The 24,138-nt window shown below is 51.4% G+C and overlaps 2 protein-coding genes across 2 annotated transcripts in view; one reads left to right on the top strand and one right to left on the bottom strand.

The window, feature by feature from the left end:
* Adamts14 (ADAM metallopeptidase with thrombospondin type 1 motif 14) overlaps positions 1 to 1,227 on the top strand; it is a 74,914-nt gene extending 73,687 nt beyond the window's left edge. Inside the window, exon 22 of the mRNA XM_036167957.1 lies at positions 431 to 1,227. Within this exon, the coding sequence (XP_036023850.1) occupies positions 431 to 906 (476 nt within the window). The 3' untranslated portion in view covers positions 907 to 1,227. The remainder of the gene's footprint in view (positions 1 to 430) is intronic.
* Positions 1,228 to 11,015: 9,788 nt separating this feature from the next.
* Positions 11,016 to 24,138, bottom strand: part of Tbata (thymus, brain and testes associated) — a 22,385-nt gene continuing 9,262 nt past the window's right edge. The window contains exons 3-10 of the mRNA XM_036167159.1: positions 21,264 to 21,493; positions 19,008 to 19,163; positions 18,149 to 18,222; positions 16,053 to 16,229; positions 14,171 to 14,252; positions 13,270 to 13,411; positions 11,954 to 12,006; positions 11,016 to 11,101 (exon numbers count right to left, since the gene is read on the bottom strand). Of these exons, the coding sequence (XP_036023052.1) occupies positions 11,016 to 11,101; positions 11,954 to 12,006; positions 13,270 to 13,411; positions 14,171 to 14,252; positions 16,053 to 16,229; positions 18,149 to 18,222; positions 19,008 to 19,163; positions 21,264 to 21,493 (1,000 nt within the window). The remainder of the gene's footprint in view (positions 11,102 to 11,953; positions 12,007 to 13,269; positions 13,412 to 14,170; positions 14,253 to 16,052; positions 16,230 to 18,148; positions 18,223 to 19,007; positions 19,164 to 21,263; positions 21,494 to 24,138) is intronic.

The following is a 24,138-nucleotide window of genomic DNA, read 5'->3' as shown; positions in this document are numbered from 1 at the left end:
GGATCATTGGGTGGCTAGGGGAGGCAGACTCCCCAGGCAGAGCTTCCTGATGCAGACAATGTATAACCGAGAATATGGCTGAACCAGACAGAGCCATAGTTCTTGGGTTTTCCCCCCACACTGGAAGTTGTTGGAGGGTTTGTTAAAACAGGGCTGCCCTACTCCGGAGGTTCTGGTACAGTAGGTCTGCACAGAACCTGACAATTAGCCTCACCATCAAGGTTCCAGTGATGCTGATGCTGGGGTTGGGGGGCCTGTTAGTTTCTCTTCCTTGTGGAAGGGCTCTGTCCTCTTGGGTGGAACTATGGCCCCTCTGGAATGAGCTGATTAGCGATTCCAGCCAGGGCAGAAGAAGGCAGAAGGATGGCTGGTGGAGCCAGTCATTATGTCCTCTCCTGATGGGCATCCCTCTGCCTCGGTGTTTGTGCAGTGGAGCCCTGTGTGGGAGACAGGTCCATCTTCTGCCAGATGAAGGTACTGGACCGCTACTGCTCCATCCCTGGCTACCACCACCTGTGCTGTGAGGCTTGCACCAAGAAGGCCTCAGGTCCCAATGCCAGCCTGGACCCACCCCCCGCCTCCTCCACTTCTGGGAGTCTCTTGCCAGAACCCAAGACCACCCAGGAGGATGTGGAGTCTACAAGAGGGCCAACCCGAGTGGAAGACCATGGGCAAAGCCATCCCACACCGCTACCAGGGCTGGTGGACAGTCTCTCCTCAGGGACTCAGCATCCCTTCACCCCTCAGATGCTAAGTCCTAGAGCATTGGAAGGCAATTCTCCTGCCTCTCCACCACCTTCAGGCTGGACCCAAACAGCTGTGCCAGCCTCTGAGGGTCCCGGACAGTCCAGGGAGGAACCAGGACACGGAGGCACCAGCCTTCCTGCTACCTCCCCAGTGACTTGAACCCATCCCTCAGGTCACGTTTACACTCTGCAAGTGGTCCCAAGTGACCTTGGCTCAGAGGACTCAAACACAGGAGACAGGAAGTAGCACAGGTTTCCTTTTAAATTATTTGCCCTCTTGTTCTGTTTGGGGCTGTGATGCTCTTGACCCCATGAACAGGGTTGGGGGAAGAGAGAGATCAGGGATTGCCCTAACCAGAAATACCTCAACCAGAAGAGCTTGGCCTCCACTTCCAAGTAGCTTCTGAGATCTGTTCCTCCAGGCCCCTTCCCACAGCCACTGGGAGGGAGGGGTGGGGGTGGGGGGAGCTGAAGCTCATGCAGGGGCCTGTCCAAGGTGCTTGCTTGATCTTGACTTCTGACTACCAGGGAGACCTGCACAGTCCCCTTCCCCCAAGGCAAAGCAGGGCTGGGGGGGGGGGGGGGGGGGGGGGGGGAGGTGGGACTGGTCAAAGGCAGGCAGGGGAAAGGAATTCTCAGGAGTGGCTTTTGTCAGCTGAGGGCTGCTCATAACGCCAGGACAGAGACCAGTTCACCTGTGCTGGCTGTGGAATCACTTTTGTGACTCACTCACTCTGTCCCTTGTAGATGTCACTGCTGGAGACTCCAGGTTATAGACTGACCTTCCCAATCTTTTTTTTTTTTTTTTTTTTCCTGCTTTTGGTTTTTTGAGACAGGGTTTCTCTGTGTAGCCCTAGCTGTCCTGGAACTCCCTTTGGAGACCAGGCTGGCCTCGAACTCACAGAGATCCGCCTGCTTCTGCCTCCCGAGTGCTGGGATTAAAGGCGTGCGCCACCACCGCCTGGCTCTGACCTCCCAATCTTACACCCAAGCTACCAGAGAAAGATACATAACTTCAACATCCAGGAGTTTCCAAGCTAGGGCCTGAGCCCTGGTTGGAACAGGGAATGCAACTTCAGTCACCCTAGGGCTCGACGGAGGCCCAGCCTGAGAGGGGACCACCAGGTACCAGAGAGATGTCATTTCCCACACTGTACCCCTCAGTCGCCACGTCACTCTCTGCTGAGGACTGCTCCTGCTAGAGTTGGGCTCTTCCCTTCTGGCTCCAGCTGGGACAGAGTGTGTGATGCTCAGAAGGTCAGGCTGGTGGGTCACAGGGCCTAGAGTCCGCTCAGCCGGACCCTGTGGATGGCCTGGGCAGGATGCCAGCTGCTGCTCCTGGGTTGGGGTAGGGAGGGCGCACAGAGCCAAGCTCACCTCCCATGGCCCCCCCTGGCTCTCAGGAAATGGTCTAGCTCCTCACTTGCAGGGTCAACGGCAGCAGTGCTTACCTGCCCACTTTCCTCAGATGGAGGAAATGGGAAGCCTTAGGCCCCTGGCCTGCAAGTCTCGTGGGAAGCAGGGACACTGGGCTCCCAGCTTGGCAGGTGGCTGGGACTACTCTGAGTCAGTCCTGTGTGGACCAGCCTGGAGATTCTGAGTTTTAAAGTGTTACTTATTTATTAAGATTGCCCTTGGTGTTTTGTCTTGGACTCCAAAAGCGGTGCTCTGTGTGTGTGTGTGTGTGTGTGTGTGTGTGTCTGTCTGTCTGTCTGTCTGTCTGTCTGGGAGTATGGGGGCAATGAAACCAGTGTAAGATGATTGCAGGTGAGAACCAATTAGGAAGGGCCACCAAAGGAGCTGACTGGCTTTGGGCAAGCTGCCACATGAAGGATGGAGATGGCTGGGCGGGTATCTTTGGGGCCCACGGTAGGATGATTTTTAATAATCAGACCTTTGCAACCCTATAAAGGGTGGTTTCCTTGGAAGGTGGTGATGAAACAGTGTTTCCCTGGTAGGAAAGCAGAATCTGGGTGCCAAGCAGGTGGAAGGGTTGTGGCATCTTATTGGGCAAGAAGGGCTGATGTGCAACTCACCATGTGATTTTTAAAGTACCAGTCCATCGGATTGGATACAGTTCAGTTGGTAGAGTGCTTGCCTGGCATGCGAGAGTCCCTGGGTCCCCAGCACTGCAGAGGTGGGGGACGGGGAGAAGCTGTACTTGAGCTTCTGTTAGTAGAGTGCTTGTGTAGCATGCCTGAGACCCTGGGTTTGATCCCAAGCACTTCTAAGAGAGAGAAGTGCTTGGGTCGTGGGGGAGGAGGATGGATGATGGAAGAAAAATCCATGTCTTACATTGTGTCTGTGTCAGACATCAATAATCTATTACTACACTGCCTCTTCCCTGACATTTGTGGGACCTTGGCCAAGACTATACAGACCCCCCCCCCCACCTATACACACACACACCTCCAACCTGGAGTACCTGCCTTTTTTCTTCCAATCTGCAAGGATTTTCCATGCCTGTTCAGACAGTGCAGGCTTCACAGCCAAGCTCCATCTCCACTGCTTGACAGAATGCCTGCTCCTGAGAGCTGCCTCTTTGTGGACAGCCACATGGGCCTGGGAGTGCACATCTCAGAGGCCCGACCTAGGGAGATGGTGTTAGAGGCCCCAGCTCTGGCTTATTGAACAAGGCAGAGGGACATGTAGAACACACGCTGCATGTCCCCAGCCTGTGCTCACATCAGACATTACCAGTCCATCGCTGCACTTTTACTCTGAATTGCTCTGGGCAGTGGCCAATGGGTCTGTCTAAATGTTATACAGCACAAGAAACCTTTGCTTAATAAACATCTATGTTTCAAGGCCCAGGCAAGGAAGATGGGCCCAGAAACCAGCCCAAGGGATCTCTAGGGCCACCACATATCCTTGAGGTCCATAGAGTCCAGGCTGGGCATGAGGACTCACCAAGGAGTCCTGAGGTCTAGCATTCCTGGGGGCCCTGAGCCCATCTGTACACATGAACAGGGAATGGGCTGGGGGTATGACTCAGATGGTAGCGTGCTGGCAAGTTTCTGTCAGTTTGACACAAACCTAGACATATGTAGGTAAAAGGAATCTGGGTTGAGGAATTGTCTCCATCAGATTGGCCTGTGGACATGTCAATTTTTTGATTAATGATAGGAGAAGGCCCAGCCCATTGTGGACAGTTCCACCCCTGGGCAGGTGGTTCTGGGTTGTGTAAGAAAGCCGAATAAGCCAGAAAAATACTTTCCTCCATGGTTCCTGCCTCTGCTTTTACTTGAGTTCCTGTCCTGACTTCCCTGGATGGTTGACTGTGATCAGGACATGTAAGCCAAATAAACCCTTTCATCCCCAAGTTGCTTTGGGTCAGTGTTTTATAGGAATGAAAAAGCAAACTGATACATCTAGCATGCAGGAGGCCCTGGGTTCCATCTCCGGCATCACATAATGGAGATGTGGTAGTGCATGCCTGTAATCCCAACACTTTGGAAAGTGGAATCAGGAGGATCCAAAATTTAAAGTCGTCCGATGCTATATGGTTCAAGGCCAGCCTGGGATACAAGAGACCCTACCTCAGAAAGAGATGAAGTGGGGGGTGGGGTGGAGGGGCAGGGATGGAGGGTGGGGAGATAGGGGGTGAGGGAGCACACTTACTTATCTTGACTACCTTGCAAACAGCATGACTGAAAAGCGGGCCTATGATAAAGGCCTAATCGGGGTGTCGCTGAGCTTCCTACTGGGTGACTATGACCATGGCTTCCCTTCCTGGGGGGCTTAGCTACTGCAAACTAGGCGACTGAGCTGAAGACTCACCAGGCAGTGGTGCAGCCAAGAGATGTGGAAAGCACCTGGGAACTGCTCCCAGCCTGGAGGCTGCGGGTGCATGACAGGATCATTGAACATGGGGTGTGACAGGGCTGAGTTCCCCAGAGTGGACAGCCAGGGCCTGTAGCAGAGCAGAGTAGGGCTCTTGAACTCCAGGCAAAACCATGAAAACAAGGGAGGGTGTGCTGCCCAAGAGCTTTAGCCAAGAATAAGAACCAGGTGTTCCCATAGTGTCCAGAGCAGACTCAGCTCTGGTGTTGGATGTTCAAAACAAGTACTTCAGCTCTCTCTCTGGGCCTCCGTTGCTTTCTGATCTGTGTGCTGATTAGAAGCATAGGCCACTAGTGCCTGTTAAATGCAGCATCCTGCTTAGCACTTTCTATAGATTATCTGAGTCTTCATGGTATGATCGGGGCTGTTATTAGGCACACGTGTGTAGGGGGCTCATAAGACAACCTCAGCCGTCAGTCCTAGGCTTCCACCTTGAGAGAGAGACCCTTGCTACCCACCACTTTGTGTGCCAGGATAGCTGGCTCATGAGCTTCTAGGAATCTCCTGTCTCTCTCGCCCATCTCGACAATGGAAGTGCCAGGATCACAGATGTTCACTGTTGTGCCTAGCTTTTTGGTGGGTCCTGAGTTCAAACCCAGGTCACTGAACCATCTGCCAAGCCCACACATGGATTACCTAATTGTGACAAGAGTATCTACCTCCTAAAAGTTCTGTGTAGATTAAATATTTAAGATCGAAGACAAAAACATGCATGCCGGTAGTCCCAGGACACAGGAAATGGAAACAGAAGGATCAAGAGTTCAAGGCCATGCTCTGGTAGTCCATACTGAGTTTGAAGCCAGACTATGGGACAGGCTTCCCTGCCATTGATGAAAATGTTTCTCTGTCCCTTTCTCATCTATTGATGTGGAACAGGACCTGGGGTGGGGAGCTGATTGTTAAGCAAGCAGACTGGGCGAGAGAAACAGGACCTGGAACATTCCTATGTATGTCCACAAAGCTATCTCCGTTGTAACACCATCTGGCCATCTCTTTCGATCAATACTCTCCAAGATGATCAGAATGTTCTAGTAACAGAATAGGTGAGCTTCGGTGATGCAGAGAGACAGTTTATTATTTAGAGTAAGTGAGACTTTTACATTTACATTATTTTTTTTTTCATTTCATATTCTTCCCTCCCCCAAGTCCTTCCAGATTCTCTCCCTGTCCCTACCCAATTTTTTTTTTTATTTTTAAAAGCTTTCATTACATTTTATTCACTGTGTGTGTGTGTGTGTGCGCGCGCGCGCGCGCGCGCGCGTGCCCGTGCCCACGCACATTTGAGGGTGGGAGACAGAGAGAGAGACACACACACACACACAGAGACAGAGAGGGAGTGAGTTTGAGGACACGTACTAGGACACAGTTGTGGGAGTCAGAGCAAGGAGTCTGTTTCTTCTTCTACCATGTAGGTCCTTGGGGATCTAACTCAGGTCGCCAGGCTTGGCAGCAAATGCCCTTACCCACAGAGCCATCTTGCCAGCCCCAGAATTGATTTTCATGTATGGGAGAAACTTTTATAAACAATACACCAAAACCACAATGTGGAGAGACTATTGCTTGGAACAGAATTACATCTAGGAATAAAATGGATAAATTTAAACAAATATTAGGACTAGAATAGGCGATCAGCAGTTGTAACAAAATTCATAGTGGGGAGGTAAGCATGGCTCCTATTTTGGAATAAAGGGGCTCATTAGGATCTGAGACTAGGTGATAAAGATTCTAATTCTAGAACCTTCTGTCTAGCTGCATATCTTTAGGTTAGTTCTGGGTTCCTTTGTTGACATGTGACATAGAAATCTATTGCTGTACCCCTGATGCTTATTCCCAGAGAATCATTATACGCTATGGGCAAAAGTGGGACCCACCTGCCACCGTGCATCAAAGAATAGATACACCAACAGTGTGGTGGTCTAGGGGCAGGACAGGAGATGTAACTCAGTGATGGAGTGTACCAGGCTTTTTCTTTGGCGCCACCAACCATCTCCCAAATCATGGCACAGAATTATTAGTTTTGAACGTTTGGCCTAGCTTAGGCTTCCTTCTGGCTAACTCTTTTAACTTAAATTAACCTGTCTCTCTTATCTACTTTTTGCCTCAGGGCTTTTCACTTTTCTTTCCTTCTGTGTATCTTACTTTCACTGCTTCTGTGTCTGGGGCCGCCTGGCTTCTTGCTCTAGGTGTGTCCCTCTCTTCCTCCCCCATTCTCTTCTCCTTCTCCTGAGCCTAGATTTCCTCCTCCTATTTATTCTCTCTGACCTCCAGCCCCACCTCCTCTCCTGCCTACCTATTGGCCGGTCAGCTTTTTATCAGACCAATCAGGTGCCTTAGGCAGGCAAGGTGAAACAAATGCCACACATCTTTACATCATTAAACACATGTCCTTACATGTTAAAAAAAATCCTGCATAAACAAATATAACACACTTTTACACAGTTAAAGTAATATTCTGCCACATAAACAAATGTAACACGTCTTTGCCTGGTTAAAATAATATTCCACAACAGTAGAGCACTTTCCTAGCAACACACACACACACACACACACACACACACACACACACACACACCCCAAATACATGATCTATCCATGCAGTGGCTTATTATTTAGCCTTCAGAAAGGTAGGAGATCTTGACATGCTACATGGATGAACCTCAAAAGTATTGTTACATGGAATAAGCCATCAGGAAGAGGTGCTCTAAATGAGGCATCCAGAGCTGCCAAACCCTCAGAAACAAAACAAAGAACAAGGGCTGGGAGTGCCTTGGAGGAGGGAAGGAGAGTTCCTGTTTAATGGCAGCAGAGGTTCAGTTTTTGCAAGAGGGGCCACTCTGGGAGGGGATGATTTGGAACATTATTGATGCTTCTGAGCTGTTCTTGTAAACATGGTGAGGTTTTATGTAACCAATAAGCATAAAAGTTAACACTTGGGTTTTTGTTTTTGTTTTTGTTTGTTTTTTCTAGACAGGGTTTCTCTATGTTGCAGCTCTGGCTGTCATGGAACTCACTCTGTAGACTAGGCTGGTCTCAAACTCAGAGATCCACCTGCCTCTGCCTTCCAAGTGCTGGGATTAAAGGCGTGTGCCACCACCACATGGCAACGCTTGGTATTTTAATGCCTCACGTATGGGAATGAATGTGGGAGAATCAAGGACATAAAGTGGAGTGTGTCCAGCATTTTGTCTCCATGGAGTGCTGATAACCAGTGATAGACAGCATCCCATGAAGTTCAGGGGTCAGCATCCTGTGAACTTCAGGGGCCAGCACAAAATCTTCCCAAGGTCGGCTTATGCTCGGCCCAATGCTTACCTTCCCCATTAGTCAGTTCTGTGCTCTGATTGAACAGAGCTGGGCTTTCTGCAAACCTTGGAAGAGGAGGAGTGGACATCCCAGGTAGTCGCCCCCCACCCTGCAAATGGCTAAACCCATTTGACTCCAAGTGATTAAATTACAAGGGGCTCCTACCTCAAGATGAATTCGTTGATGGATTCCAGCTGTTGGGAGGTGATGGGAACTTTTGGAGTGGGGATGGGAACTTGAGGACTAGCTGGAGGGAGGTGCCCAATGGGGGTGGGTGTGTCCTCAGAGACTACATCTTGTCCTAGACTCCTTTCTCTTTTCCCTGCTTCTTGGCTGCAATGAACAGCCTCCTTACCCCATACTCCTCTTCACCATGACATTTTGTCATCGTGATGTTCTGCCTCTCAGGACTATAGCAGGGTAGCCACTGACCAGGGACTGAACTATGAACCAAAAAGAATGAGAATCCACAGTGACAGGTAATCACCCCTTAGCAATACACCTTGAGAAATTAAAGAAGGGCCTACCATAGGGCCAGGTTTTTTCGTTTGTTTGTTTTAAAGATTTATTTATTTATTATGCATACAGTATTCTGTCTGCATGTATGCCTGCATGCCAGAAGAGGGCACCAGATCTCATTACAGATGGTTGTGAGCCACCATGTGGTTGCTGGGAATTGAACTCAGGACCTCTGGAAGAGCAGTCAGTGGTCTTAACCTCTGAGCCATCTCTCCAGCCTAAGGCCAGGGTTTTCATGCCAGCTGTGGTTTATTTTTGAAGCAAGTGTTGTCTAGGATTCTTCTCCTATGTGAGTATTTTGGAGGGCACTGTTATTGAAGGTGGGGGATGGTATTATGTCCCCTGAACTATGAACAGACCTTCGGTGGGGCTGGGACATTGATGAAACTGTATAGTCTGGGCTGGAGAGCTTGTCTGCTCCATCAATAAAAGCAGGTGGCAGGAGACTGTGGCACAGGTCACAACTTGTTTGTCTCACAGATGTTATGCCAAGCAAAACAAACCTGCCACAAAGAGACAAAGAGGGTTCTACTGGTAGACACCTAGGAATGGTTCCACTCTCGACACAGAAAATCGGAGGGTGGTTTCCAGCAGTTGAGAAGAGGGAAATGGGGGCTTACTGTTTTGTGGGTGCTATGGTTTGAATGTTTGTCCCTTCCCCAAAAAATTAATATGTTGAACGGTGGTAGTATTAGGTACCATCCCCAGAGTAGCTGCTAGTATTAAGAAATTGGAACTTGGCCAGGTTTGGTGGCTCACATTTTGTAATCCCAGCCCTTGAGAGGCTGAAGCAAGAGGATTTTAAGTTTAAGGCCTGTCTGGGCTAAATGGTGTGTCCCTGGCTCAATTTGAAAACGTAGACCTTTGGAAAGGATTGGCTCATGAGGGTTCTGACTCCGTGAATAGGAAGTGAATAGGCACCCTTACAAAAGAGCTCACCTTTTAACGACTTATAAAAGACTGCCTTCCTATTCTGCTGTGCATGGCATACAGAAGATACCATCTAAGAGTGACAGGTCCTCATCAGACCCCAAACCTACACGTGAGCCTTGACCTTGGGCTTTTTGACCTCCAGAGCTCGAAAAGAACTTCAGTTGTCTGTGACTTACACAATCCAAGGTATTTTTGTGGTACTTGTAGTTCAACCAGACAAAACAAAGACTTTAGGTACAGAGTCTCATTTCTGCAAGACAGAATTGCTTCAAAGATCTGGAGTGATGGTCCCACAATGGAGAGACCACTACCCTTCTGTCTTAGTCAGTGTGCTGTTGCTGTGAAGAGACACCATGGCCACAGCAACTCTTAGAAAAGAGAGCATTTAGTTGGGGCTTGCTCACAGTTTCAGTGGCTTAGTCCATTGTCATGGCGGGAAGCATGGCGGCACACAGGCAGACATAGCGCCAGAGAGGTAGCTGAGAGTTCTATGTTGGGATCCACAGGCCGCAGGGAGAGAGACAGACACTGGGCCTGACAGGGCTTTTGAAACCTCAGAGCCCACCCCCAGTGACGCACTTCCTCCAACAAGGCCACGCCTCCTAGTGCGTTCAAATAGTGCCACTCCCTAAGCATCTAACTATGGGAGCCTATGGGGGCCATTCTTATTCAAACCACCACAACTTCCACCTTCTGGGTGGCTAAGATGATAGCTTGCCTGTTATATTTGACCATATTTTCAAAAAAAAAAAAAATGGATGAGGTAAATGTGGAAGCAGCTAGTGACCAAAGGACAATAAAGCCAGAGAGGCAGCGATGGGCACAGTTGTTACTTATGTTGCCACTGGGGAGGGGCGGGAAATATAAACCGACAGGTTGGCTAAGGGCCTTAAGAATGGGTGCTTTGGGGCTGGAGAGATGGCTCAGAGGTTAAGAGCACCAACTGCTCTTCCAGAGGTCCAGAGGTCCTGAGTTCAATTCTTAGCACCCACATGGTGGCTCATAACCATCTGCAATGAGATCTGGCGCCCTCTTCTGTATACATAATAAATAATAAATCTTAAAAAAAAAAAAAACAAAAAAAACAAGAATGAGTGCTTTATTATTGAAAGCAGCAGCCAGGCATGGTGACCGTGATCGTTCATGTTAGCTGTCCCTTTGACAGGATCTGGAGCAGCGGTTCTCAACCTTCCTACTGCTGCGGCCCCTTAATACCATTCCCCACGTTGTGGTGACCCCGCCCCCCAACCATAAAGTTACTTTAGCTGCTACTTTATCAATGTAATTTTGCTACTGTTGTGAAATGTAAATATCTGATACCTGAGAACCTCTAACCAGGAATCCCCCTACAAGACTGGCCTCTTGAGCATGCGGGTGGGAGATTATCTTGATTACATTAACTGATGGGAAGACCCTTGCTGACTGTGAATGGTACCCTGGGCTTTCTCCATGGGAGGGTGTTCTACTCTTCTAGAGTAAACCATCTCAACACAGACACTCCTGTAGGAGGATAGAACTGCCCTCATCCAGGGAAGGTAGCACTTTATTTAGTAGAGTGTGGGTGGAGACCAGGGGCTGGTGTTGACGTAGTGGGACAGAAGCCCCACCCTTCACAAGCTTAGAAGCTGCCTCTGAGCTAGACAGACGTCTCCATGCTCTGGGCTGCGCTCCTCAGCTCTCAGCCTTCATCTTGGTCGTTTTCTCCTCTGAGTCCTCCTCGGAATGCATGCGGAGGACTTGGGCTTTGCCCATGAACTCTGGAGGACGGGAGAGGCAGTGGCAAGAGTGGGGAGAGCAGATGGGGAAGAAGGCCAGCTTTGCCTTCAGTTCAGTAGGGGAACTGGGGCAAGCTGCCTCACTGCTGTGAGCCATACCACTCCCCGGTCTGTCCTTTCTTATCTGGATACCAAACCCAAGTCAAGTACCTACTGCGTGCTAGACACTCTGCTGGGCCCTTGGGAGGGCACACAGCTTGTCCACTATTGACAAGCATTCTCTCCCCTCTAGCTGCCACCCCACCCCACCCCTCCACTCTCTGGTCTAAGATACTATGTCCACAGCAGGGGCCTCCTCTCTGGGCTCCTTTGTCCCTTCTTGCCAATACCATCTCCATCCATGCCGTGTATAGTGACCACGGGGACATACCACATCCTGCTCATAACCTCCAGAGTGTCCTACACTCTTCAAAAGGCCGGTCCTGTCTTGTCTTACCTCATACTGTCACCCCCCACCCAGAGGGCCCGAATACCCTGGTCAGTGTGTTCTTCCATCAGTATGCCAGGTGCGGGGAGCTGTACTTGGAGGCTCTCCCTGGGCATTCCCAGGTGGAAGCTTCTGTGGCTCAGGATAGGGAGTGCCCCACCCCATTAACTTGCTGTCCTCCTGTGGGTTCTGTCCTTTGTATACACTTCCTCTCTAAGGTATAATCCCCGATGACATAGGAACGTGTCCCAATGCCTCCCTCATGACTCCCCACAGCCTGACACATAGTAAGTACACAATAAATGTTTGCTGCATGAAGAAGTGACCCAGCTTCCTTGGGCAGGAATCCAACCATAGCTGGCCTCAAGGTGCCTGCAGAATCAATAACTCCCTTTGAGGGCTCTTACCTGGTTTTTCTGTCTTGGATAAAGGTGGTGTCTTCGTCTTCTTCAGGGATGGACTATAAACAAATACAAAAGACAGGCTTGGGAGGCTGAGTCGAAAGGTGATAGGTTGGTTAGGAGTTGGGAGGTGGCATAGGTGTGGTCAACCACCAGCTCCCAGGAGAGGCGAGACACCCCCTCCTGAAGAGCTGGTGCAGGACTGTCCACAGATGGACCCAGACAATCTCCCTGCACCTCCAAAGCAGGAACCAGACAGCTCTGATTCTTTGTCTGCTGGAGCCGTGGGGAACCAACATCTCCTTGTCTGGGATAGCCAGGGCTGTGGCCTTTCTCGCAGCCCCTTGCCTGTCAAGCTGGTTCTGGACAAGTGACTACTGATCTTCTACCTTGTGTGATCTGTAAGCTACCATTGCCCTTCACACACACCCATGTCATTTCCCCTACAGCTCTGGCAGGAAGCTTTAGAGAGCTGTTTAAGAGGCTGACTTGGGGTCTCTCGTCTGAGCACAGTAATGCTTGCCTCTCTGTTGAGCACATTTATTATGTTGCAGCGCTAGGAAATGAACCCAAGGCCTGGACAACTGTCTACCAATGAACCCCAAGCCCTTGATCTTCCTTTCTTCCCTCAGAAAGCAAAAGAAAACCACCTCTAGGGCTGGAGCCCTATGCCCTAGGGCTGAAGTTGTAGCTCGGTTGGTAGACGGCTTGCCTACCATGGGTAAAGCTCTGGGTTCCGTCCTCAGCACTGTTGCAACAGGGTATTGGTGGTACACACCTGCAATCCCAGCACTCAGGAGGCAGAGGCAAGAGTTCAAGGTCATCTTCAGATACAAAGCAGGTTTGAGGCCAGCCTGATCCACAAAGCAACCACCCACCAAACTATGCCTCCTCCAAACCTAAGCCACTTTTTCAACCATGCCCCAATACCCCAAAATTTAGTTCCTACAGTCTGCTCATTCCTGGCCACCAGACCTGGGCGCTTCCCACCTCCTGAGAAGGCCTCTTCCCAGCCTTTCAACTTTTCCGGTTTCTAATCCTCAGTGTACAGCTGGGGAGATGGCTAAGCACTTAAGGCATTGGCTCTGCAAGCGTGTGAGATCCTGCACCCACAAGGATGTGCCTCCACCCTACTCCTTGAAGCAGAATTTCTCAACCGCCTCCAAAGCACACTGATACACCTAGCCTAGCATTCTTCAAGGATCCCGCCTTCCTTTCCCAATGCTACAGTGCTGGAATTACAGGGGTGGGTCACTCAGCCAGGGAAGGCAGATGCTGACCGCCAGGGCGTGGTTCTGGGAACGGAAGGGCCCTGAGCCCACCTGTAGGTTGTCTGTTGTGTCTCTTGAGGTTCTTGAAGCTCTTGGAGTTGACTCAAGAGAGTCTCTTCTGGGAGGGAGGGGAGGGGCTGGGGGATTAACTGAGCCACAGCTGTCTGCAGAAGTCCCAGTGCCAGGTCTTTCTCTGAAAACAGCACAGGGCGTGTCCTCAGCCCTACCCCCTTCCTACCTCATGCAGCTAGTCCCAACCCTGGCGAAGGACAGCTTCCTCTAATCATCCTACGCTTCCTCAGAGGTCCCCCAGCCTCAAGGAAGGTCCCCCCAGTGCTTGTAGCTCTGTGTGCTGAGCCCTCAGCCCTACATCACTCTCTCCTACCAGGAAAGCCCGTATACACTTGGGTTATGGCCCCTTCCACCGGCTCCCACCTCCCTTCCTCTCTACTCCACGGTCACATTTGGAAATCTCCTGGGATTTACTCTCCTCCCCCACCCCTCCAATGCCTCCTTCTTCCCATCCTTCCTCCAGTGAACTTAGTCCTTGGGGGATTCCACCTCTTCCCCTACCCTCACTGTTCCAAAGCAGATGTGTAACTTTGGGCTCTGTGTACCAAGCCTGTGTGTTCTTGAATTTACATCAGTGTGCATATGTGTCCCCTACAGCGGCTAGGAGGGGCTGGGTCTGCTAGGGACAGTCTTTGGCTGTTTCCCCTGCCCAGACACCTATGCCTGAGGTCAGTACTAAAGAGGGGTCACCTCCGAGGAACAGAGCCACAGAACTGCTGCCAAGAAGTAGGGGATGAGGGAGGGGTGCTGCTGGGAAGCCTTTGGGATGCTTTGGGACTCCCAAGAGTGACATCTGTCCTGCAGGATCAGGAACAAGGGCAAGATCTTGGCAGCCCCCCCCCCCCCAAATATAGAGAGGGCCACATTATGGTGTCCTCACCCTTTGGTGGAGCATAGAGCAGCCAGAACTGGATAGCGTGTAGGGAATCTGTTTGTAGAATCTGACAAAGAAGTTCCAAGATCTGTGTGAAGAAGGACAGGCCATGGTCAGTGGGAGGCCCCCGTCACACTGTAGCACACAGAAGTGCAGGCGAATGTGGGTTCAGGGAACAGCAGCCTCCTCCCCTTGACATAGGGTCCCTGGGCCACATGCTTGGCTAAACTGGCTGCCCCTGAAGGTTCATCCATGGGACCTCACACTTTGAGGAGGGGGGTACTTTTTTTTTCCCCTCACAATTGTCCTTAGGATTCCTGCTGGGCAGGTAAAGAATGTGAGGCCTTGAGAAAGGAAGGCATCGAGTGGGGGACTCAAGATATCAAGCCTCAGATATCAGACAGGTTAGACCTCTCAGCCTCATAGTCTCCACCGGGCTGGTTGGAACCTAGGGCCCTTCACTGGGACAGCAAAATCAGAGCTGGCCAGTCATCTCCTCAGAGACGCACCGAATCCTGCATGCTGGGATCTTTTGGGTGGTGATTTGGGGTACCCCACGGGCCTCCCCACCCAGGAGCTCCAAGAATCTGGAGATGTTAGCCAGGAGGTAGGGGATTCACTGTAGGCAGCCTGCTGGCCAGAGTGGGCTGTTTCTGCCAAGTGCCTAATGAGGGGGTCCATCCAGTGAAGTAGCCTGGACTCTTGGCTCCTAGCTGCCTCCTCAGCCAGTGGCTTCCCCTGTCTCCTCCAGACAAGTAGCCGCCGTATATGGTCCATCTGTGTCCTGGATGTGCTCTGGGGACTTCCTAGGCCAGGTTGCAGGTGGCGGCTGTAGCTATGGAGGGCTGGAGGGGGGGCCGGCCGTGGGAGGTGGAGCTCTGGGAGTCCTAGGAAAGTAGGGTTCCCTTAGCCCTTTCCAATCAGCTTTCCCAAGGACCTGGAGGGGTCTATCAGACCCTGGCAGGCCCACCTTATCCTTGGTGGAATAGGAACTGGATTGGGCTTCTCCCTCAGGCCGGTCCCTGCTAAATGCCCACCCTAGCCTCCCTGCTTGCAGCACCCACCCTGAACTGGCCTTTGGGCCTTCCTTCCCCATTCTTCCAATGCTCCTTACCTGCCCTGGGACCCCTCCCCACGGGACCTGAGAACCTAACTCCAGATGCGGTGAGGCTGCCCTAAGGTGGAGAAAGTACCAATTCTAGCCCGGCTAGGCTAGTCATCCGTTGTGGGACCCAGCCACAGAACATCAACTCCCCCAAAAAGCCTAAACCTCTTCATCTGTTGAATGGGGATCCTGAGATATGTCTGGTCTACCCATGTTGCTGGGCCCCAAAGCACTGCCGTTCAGCAAGAGGTGGTGACACTTTGGCTTTGGGGGGCACTCATGCATTTTTTTCCACAGGGATTGCCAATGCCCTCATCCCCTGTCACACAGCGAGGGCTCATTTCAAGCCTTGAGGAGGAAAGGGGCACAGGAAGCCGAGTCCAGGCTAGCCTTGCAGGCTGTGGATTGAGAAAGCTCTGGGCAGGCCCTTCCCTCCCAGCTTCTTGGTCCCCATGCAGCTTTCTCAGAACAGTGGATGCTGAGACTGGAAAGATGCTTCAGTGGTAATGCAGTGGTAACATACACATGCTCCCAAACTGCCCGATGACCCATGAGAGAAGACTTATGCAAAGAGGGTCAGGATGAAAACAGGTTGTCTAGAGGCAGAGAAGCTCAGAGGCCAGGACACTGACTCCTGGGACATGGTCTTTGTGGTCTTACAGTCTTAGGGGGCAGTGTCTCTGGAGAAGCCACCCTAAGGCAGGCCAGAAGGGTGCTGGCTGGAAGGCCTGGGAGCCTAGAGGCTGAGATCACAGCAGCCCCTGCCTCCAGAGTGGGGCTTACCAGCAGGTCCTGATCCTGCAGAATGGAGGCTTGGACTCCTCCATCTCTGCCAGAAGAGTGGCCCCTCTGCCCCTGGTGGCCACGGCGGCTGAGGGCTTGGCTGGAAGCTGGAATAAGCCGGCCGGTCTCAGCTGAGTACTTTGCCCCCTGCTCCCTCAGAGGAGGTTCTTCCTTCTGCTGGAAGGAAGGTGATAAGAAAGTCTAGGAGCCCGTGAGAGTGGGAGAAGGCCAGGCCACACCAGATGCTGCCTCCCCTAATCCCAGCAGGGACCTAGGATGCTATCAAGCCAGCCCCACCCTGTCCCAGGTCCTCCTTCATTGGCCCTGTCTCCTCCTGCATCCTAACTCAGCAACCCAGGGTTGGATGCAGATGCCCCTGGTGGTCTTCATTGTCCTCCAGAGGTAGAACCTCTTCCAAACATCAGAGGTATGGGAGTAGTGTCCTGTGCCAAGGCCCCTGTGTCGACCCTGATTCCTGCCTCAACTGCTCCTATGTCTGAGGGTTTGTTTTTTTTTTAAGGTTTATTTAGGAGTATTTGCCTGCATGTATGGATACGCACCACGTGTTTGCAGTGTCCTCTGTTGATGCCCTGGAACTGGAATTACAAATGGTTGTGAGCCACCGTGTAGATTCTGGAAACTGAATCGTGATCCTCGGTAAGAGCAGACAGTGCTCTTAACTGGCTGGAGAGCCATCTCTCCAGCCCACCCCCACCTTCAGGCTTTTTTTAAATGTGGGTTTTGAGGCATGAACTCCAGACTTATAAGGCAAGTGTTCTCTACATAGACCTGGCTGTGTTATAACTCACTATGTAGACCAGGCTGGTCTCAAACTCACAAACTCACAGATTTGAGTACCTCTGTCTCCTGAGAGATTAAGTGAAAGTGTGTGCTCCGCCATGCTTATAAGGTAAGTGCTTTTCTTTCTCTCTTCCTCTCTCTCCTTCCTTCCTTCCTTTGGTCCTCTTCCTTCCTTCCTTCCTTCCTTCCTTCCTTCCTTTCTCTCTCTCTCTCTTTCTTTCTTTCTTTCTTTCTGTCTTCCTCCTCCTCCTTCTTCTCCTTCTCCTTCTTCTTCCTCCTCCTCCTCCTCCTTCTTCTCCTTCTTCTTCCTCCTCCTCTTCCTTCTCCTCCTCCTCCTCCTCCTCCTCCTCTTTTCTCTCTCTCTCTCCCTCTTTCCCTTCTCTTTCCTTTTCTTTTTTTGTCAAGTACTTTCTGAATGAGCTGCCTTCCCAGCCCTTGACACCCTTTCTCTGCCTTGGGAAGTCTCCTGTCAACATAATTCCAGCTAAAGCATAGACTTCCACTTGTTTGGGTTTTTGGGGGGTGGTGGTGGTTTGGTTTGGTTTTATTTTGCTTTTATTTGGTTTGAGACAAAAACTCAGCAGCACCAAAAGGCCTAGAACTTGCTGTGTAACGCAGGCTAGCCATAAACTTGCAGCCATCCTCTTGCCTCTGTCTCCCTAATGCTGAGATTAGAGATGTCATCACCACAGCCATTTTCCTCCACGTCTTAAAGAAAACAAGCCCTGGACACTTAGCTGAGTTATCCTGAGCACCCTAATGAGCAAACAGGGACCGGAAGCCATGTCCCCACCTCTACACCTGGATTACCCCAAACACTCTCTATTACAGAGGTCTGTCCCCACACCACCTGCCTTTACCACTTTGTCCCTGAAGGGCACCTGGGAGATCATCCCCATTCTGTCTGAAAACCTCCAACGTTGCTCCACTCCTGGTGAAGTTGGATGCTAACCTGTGTGGGGAAGTCAGGAAGAAATTCTTCCTCCCCGCATTCAAAGTCTGCCTCCTTCTCGCCTCTCCATCACTAACCCACTTCTACCCTGTGCTCCAGGCTCTGTTCTTTAAACATGTCCTAAAGTGGGCCAGAGGGCCTCTGCTCAGAAGTCTTCCCCATAAGCAGCAATGGATGACCCTAGAGGGTGCTGGATTTCTCTGCTAGGTGTGATTTTGTGTTTCTCTGACCTCCACTGTTACCACCCTCTCTGAGGAATCCCCCCTCCCCATGCCCGCAGCAGAGCTTTGGAGGGACTCACAAAGACTTTCTTTCCAGGCTCACTCCTTTGCTCGGCACCAGCCTCGTTGGTCATTGACTCGATATCCTTCGTAAACGCTCGTGAAGTTAGGTCCTTGAGAATCTTCTGCCAGGTGCCTGAGAGGACAGGACAAGATCTTGGAGGCCCTCTTTGCCCTCTCTGTGTCGCCAGGACTGAGATGGAGGGAAAGGTTCTAGGCAGAAGTGCCCCCTCCACTTTGCAAGTCTTTCTGCCCCAGGAGAAGCATTAGAAACCACATGGAAAAAGGGTTGCTGATGTTGACAGTCTCCCTGAGTCCCCTCTGGGGGATGCTGGAGGACGTTAGGCTACTCGGTCTAAATGCAAGTGGTTTGATTTGGCTTCTCTTCCCTTTTAGATGTCTGGAGCCAACACTGAGATTCCAGAAAGATGCCATGCCTGTTATTTAGACATTGAACCACTCTCTAGACAGGTATAGTGTTCCACAGCCAGCCCTCAAACGTCTCTGCCCTGCACTGGCTGTTACCCTGTCTGAGAGGATTTCTACCACACCTATTCTCCTGGCTCTCCCAAACCCTAGCAGCAGAAAAGCAGGACTTGACCTCCAAAGTCCCTCCTACACTGCAGCCGGAGGTCCTGATAGACTACTGCCTGAGTGTGTACATGTTACTCTCATCTCTGGCTCCAAGTCACATGACTGTGTCCAAAATTAGCTGACTCCTGCTTTTTGTTACAATCCAAGCATGCACACCTTTTGAGGGTTAGGATCTGGGGAATAACACATGAGATTGATTCCATGAGGGGAAAGGGGGGGACCCTGATTGAAGAGCATCTGACCTTTCCTTCTCAGGCCCCTGCCCAACCACACGCTTTAGGAGAGGTTACGAGCCCCCATGTAGAAGGGTGTGGCCAAAGTACCCACCAGAAGAAAGCTGGGGGTTCCTATTGGACTGTGGGTCCCCAATGGGGTCAGAGATGGTGGGCATCCCCATCAGACAACCGGATAAGAGCGCAGACTGAGTCAAGGGTGCCAAAGAGAACTCGTCCCTGACCACGCAGACAGGCTTCCCGTTGAAATCTGCAGAGAAGATGAGATCTGTGGTTTGGGAGGCCTGGTAGACACCCAGGAGCTCCAGGATGCTGGAAAGAGGTGGTGAGGGGCAGGGAGCCCTTCGGGTCCCCCTCTTCCCATTACCACAAGCTCATGTCATCAGAGCCAAAAACCTAGACTAGCAACCACTGCCACTATACTCATGGGCACAAGAACGAGAAGGACCCGCCCGGGGTCACCAGTGAGTTGGGCAGAGATAAGACAGAGTCGCGCCTTTGTGAGACCCCCTGAGGTCCTTCTGGCTTCCTGTGACAGGTCAATGAATTGTAGGTGTGTGTCTGTGTCTGTGTGCCTACCCATGCATGTTCATGTGTGTGCAGATAAGGCCAGAGAACAACCTTGGCTGATGTTCCTCAGGCACCATCTACCTTGTTTTAGCTGAGATAGAGTCTTCATTGGCCAGCAGCTCACCCATTTTGCTAGGATGGCTGGTCCCTGAGCACGAGGGATCCTCCTTCACTTCTCCAGTGCTCGGGTTGCAAGCGTAGGCCACCATGCTCGGCTAGGCCTTTGCTGCTTTGGTCCCAGGATCCTCACTCTACTGGCTTCTCCAAGCTCTCTGGCTTCTCGTTTTCTCCAATGTGTTCTAATCTTCTCAACCTCTTAACCCAAGGCTCTGCTCTTGTGTCTTTACAGTACGTTGTTTCTTCTCAAGTGGCTCTCCCAGTGGTATCTCCCCAGCCTGTTCCTGGCTGTTTCTTCCACCTGCGGCTCCTCCCCACCTCCATTTCCCTCCTCTGCTGACCCTTGATGGCTTCTGGTTCTGAAGTGGCTCAAGCTGAGCCTTAAGGAATGGCATCCTTGCCTCTCTGCTCTACATACACTTCACCTTCAGTCAGTGGTCAAGTCCTAGACCTGTACCTCTAGACTAGAACTGTAGAATCTTCCACTGCTTAATGGTTCGGCTTCCATCAAGGCCAGCGGGACCTTGCTCAAATGACGGGACCGTCACCCTCCCCATGGCCCCACTTGATTCAGTGAAATGATTACTATTATGATTTTTTTGTTTTTGTTTTTCAAGACAGGGTTTCTCTGTAGCCTAGGAGCCTGTCCTGGACTAGCTTTGTAGACCAGGCTGACCTCGAACTCACAGAGATCCACCTGCCTCTGCCTCCTGAGTGCTGGGATTACAGGCGTGCGCCACCACCGCCCAGCTTACTGTTACGAATTTTAGACAGAATCTCACTAGGTGGCTCAGGCTAGGCAGGAGCCCTTATGGAGACCAGGGTGGCCTTAAATTTGTGGCAATCCTTCTGCCTCTGCATTCCAAATGCCAGGGTTATAGGAGTACACACCGTGTCAAGCTGAGGTGCCTTAAGACAGTACCAATGGCCTGCAGGGTCCACCTGATCCAGCTCCAGTGCCTCTCTGAAACTACCTCTTCCCTTCCACTTCTGACCCTGCTGCAGACGCCCAAGGGGCTCTCCTGCTATACCTCCAGCAGAGCCAGGGCCATTGTGTCCATCTGCAGGACATTCTAGTGCTAGACTGATTTGTGCTCATGGCTCCCACCCTTACTTCCATTAGTCTTTCTCAATATGATGCCATTGACTAGGACTCTGGTGACAGACCTTTTGAAAATGGCCATCTCCTCCCTGTCGCCTGACAGTGACATCTAGTCTATGTTTCCTCCTTCCCAGCTGGGTGTCAGTTCTAGGACAGCAGTGACAGTAGTCTGCTCTGCCTACTGTCGTGTCCTTGGAGTCCAGACAAGTGACGTCCTATAGCTCGCGCCCTGTAAACGCTGCAGGTGGGTGGCTGGGTGGCTGGGTGGCCAAAGGAACAGAGCAGTATGAGTTGGAAGTCAGAGCAGAGTTCTGAGGTCGGCCATTCATCCCTTTCTCTGACTCAGAGGGAGGGAGATTCTGCAGGGAACCGCTGATGTGCCCCCACCACCTCCACATTCCTCCAAGTCCCCAGCCCTTGGGATGCCCTTCAGGCCCCATGCTCTCTAGGCTCTGCCTGGAAATGGGTAAGAATGCATGCCTCTATACCAGATCTCATGACCAATTAGGGATACCCACTTCTGCAGGGCCCTGGAGCCCGATCCTACCCACTTGGCCCTACCTGGGATGTGCGTCACACGCTGTGGTTGGGGGTGGTGTCGAGAGAAGAAGGAATGGTGGCTGAGACGTCCAAAGCGATAGGCACTGGGTGTTTGGGGCTTAGGGATCTTCAGCTCCTCTTGGATCAACTCAAAATCCACGATGCCTGGGACCTTAGGCTCTTTCTGGAATCCAGCATCCCCGTGGCTCCTTAAAAAGTGCTCTGGCTTCTTCTCAGGCTCTGGCTTTGGACTGAAAGGGAAGGTTAAGGAGAGATGAACGGTGTTTCCTCTGGCTCACCTAGGCCTCAGGACTCAAGTGCCGATCATGGAGCCCAAGTCCCAGAGGCTGAAATCTGCCTTTATGGCACCCGCACCACCCTATGGCCCCCAAAGCTTGGTTCCCCCAGAGTCCTTCCCCAGTGATGCCATCTGGTCCCAGTGAGCCTCTGTCTTCCTAAGATGCCTTGGTAGGGAGCTGGGGTTCATCTGTCAGAGAGCAGATGGAAACCTCCCAGGATCCCTGCTTTCTTCCTGAGACCACATCTAAAACCAGAAAGAGAAGCCTCAGACCCACCTAGTCACCACACGGCTAGGATGAACCAAAAGCTCCTTAGATATATATGCCCTGGGAACAGAGGCTGGCCCTATTAAAGGCCTCTCCCCAAACCACAATTTTGGCAACCCGGGGATGTCCCTCCTGTTCCGATGCTGACAGGGCGCACCACCGCCCCCGGCTTAATCACAATTTTTGGTTTTGACATCTGTCACCTCTCCTCCATTTCCTTTAATTGGCTTACTTAAGAGTGCACCGGACTGTAGCAAATGTACAAGGACCACGGCATCGCCACCCACACATCTCCTGTGTACCCCTCTCCTCCTTGTCCTACTCAAAAGCACCACTGGAGGAATTTCCTTAGTTGTTTTATTGTCTGATCTCACGTTTGTGATCATTCTGTTTGCCCGAGAAATGGTGTGTACAGGTGTGTGTGTGTGTGTGTGTGTGTGTGTGTGTGTATAGAGGCAATTAGCAGCCGCCTCCACTTGTAGGTATTGGTTTTCTTCTTCCATCGCGTGGGTTGCAGGGATTGTACTCAGGCTTGGTGATGCTTGCCTCAACCTGTTGGGCCATCTCGCTGGCCCTGTGAACTTTTACTTTTAAAAAGTATTTCCAAGCTGGGTGTGGTGGTGGTGGTGGGGGGACACCTTTAATTCCATCACTAAGTCAGAGGCAGAGGGATCAAACTCACTCTCTGTGAGTTTGAGGTCAAGGCTGGCCTGGTCTACATATCGGGTTCAAGGCCAACTAGGGCTACAACAGTGAGACCCTGTATCATTGGTTCTCAACCTTCCTAATGCTATAACCCTTTAGTACACAACCTCATGATGTGGTGACCCCCCCCCCATAAGATTATTTTGCTGCTACTTCATAACTGTCATTTTGCCACTGTTATAAATCGTTCATAAATATCTGATATGCGACCCCTGCAAAAGGGTCCTTTGATCCCCAACGGGGTTGTGACCCACAGGTTGAGAACCATTACCCTACATGGTTTTTCTAAACCATATTAAGCACATATGTTTAAGATTTCTCCATGCTACCTCACTATGGTTCACTGTTTCTCACAGCAATCTAAAAGCTCCATAGTCTGAATGTAGCCCAGGCTCACTCATGTTTCCAGATATATGTGATGCCATTGTTTTTTTGTTTGTTTGTTTGGTTGCTTTTTGGTTTTGTTTGTTTGTTTGTTTTTTGCTGCTTTGGACCTTCTGAATAGCACTGCTCACACAGACAAACCATGCTGCACAGCTGTAGGAGTTTTTCTTATGGCTGGGAGAGAAACTACTGGGCCAGACAGCGCTCAGTTTTACCACATACTGCCCCTTCTCTGCCTCAGATTGTCTGTTCCAGTTTATACACCCACCACCAGACCACCAGAGCTGTGTCATCCATCGAGGACACTGGCATTAGGATTCCAGCCTTTATATCTCTCATTGCAAACCCTGTGATGAACACGGAGGTGAAAACCCAGTTGGCTGAGCATCCGCTAGAGAGGTGAGGCCCTAAATGCACAGGGGCCAGAAAGGAGTGGGGGAGGGGCGCCAAAAGGGAGATGAGGCAGGACAGAAAACAAAGGTAGCTTTGGAGGAACTTGGGGTCCAAGTTCCAGGAAAGCTCCCCCCCCCCCCACACACACACCTTGGAATGCTATGCACCATGGCCTGAGTTTGCACAGGTCTCTGCAATGCATGCTAGGAGGCAAGACTAGAGCACAGGCGCTCCAGAGTTTCCAGTGACTTCCCTGGACAACCCTGGGGGTCGGGGGGGCTACTAACTGCCATTTCAGAGAAGTTTGCTTTATTTCCTTCAATCCCAGATGGCCTAGAGCTGAAAGGAGACTGGAACAGGATACTCAGGGGGCCTCCCAGCGACATCCTCCCAGGAATCAGGGGAAGCATGCCTTGCTTAGTGTATTCCCAGCCCACCTCCTCTGGACCAAGGGACCTCCCTGCAGCCAGGGCCATCAGGAGAGGGATGTGCAGAAAGCCATCAGGCAGGTGGTGCAGCAGGCCCTCCTGGGACACCTTTGCATGTAGACTGACCTCCTCCTCTCCTCCAGGGACAGAGACGAAGCGTCCTCTGATCCTGGAGGTGGGGAGGGGTGCTGGGAACCTGAGACAGCTGGTCTCCAGCCTAGGCCAACAAGACAAGAGCTGGACGCTTCCCTCTCTGCATCTGTGGTGTCAGCTCCGCGTCTTCTGGGAGGGAGCACGTGGTGAAAGGACTCGCTGGGACTGCTCTGGCCTTGGCTCTGGTTCTGACCCCTGGGTGCTGAGTCTAAGATAAGAATGTCACAGGGGAGGGTGACAGCCTGAAGCTGGCTTCTTGGGGTTTGC

Source organism: Onychomys torridus, chromosome 18 (assembly GCF_903995425.1).
Source record: "Onychomys torridus chromosome 18, mOncTor1.1, whole genome shotgun sequence".
NCBI lineage: Eukaryota > Metazoa > Chordata > Mammalia > Rodentia > Cricetidae > Onychomys > Onychomys torridus.
The sequence above is the reverse complement of the archived record's forward strand: the minus strand, read 5'-3'. Positions and strand labels throughout refer to the sequence as shown.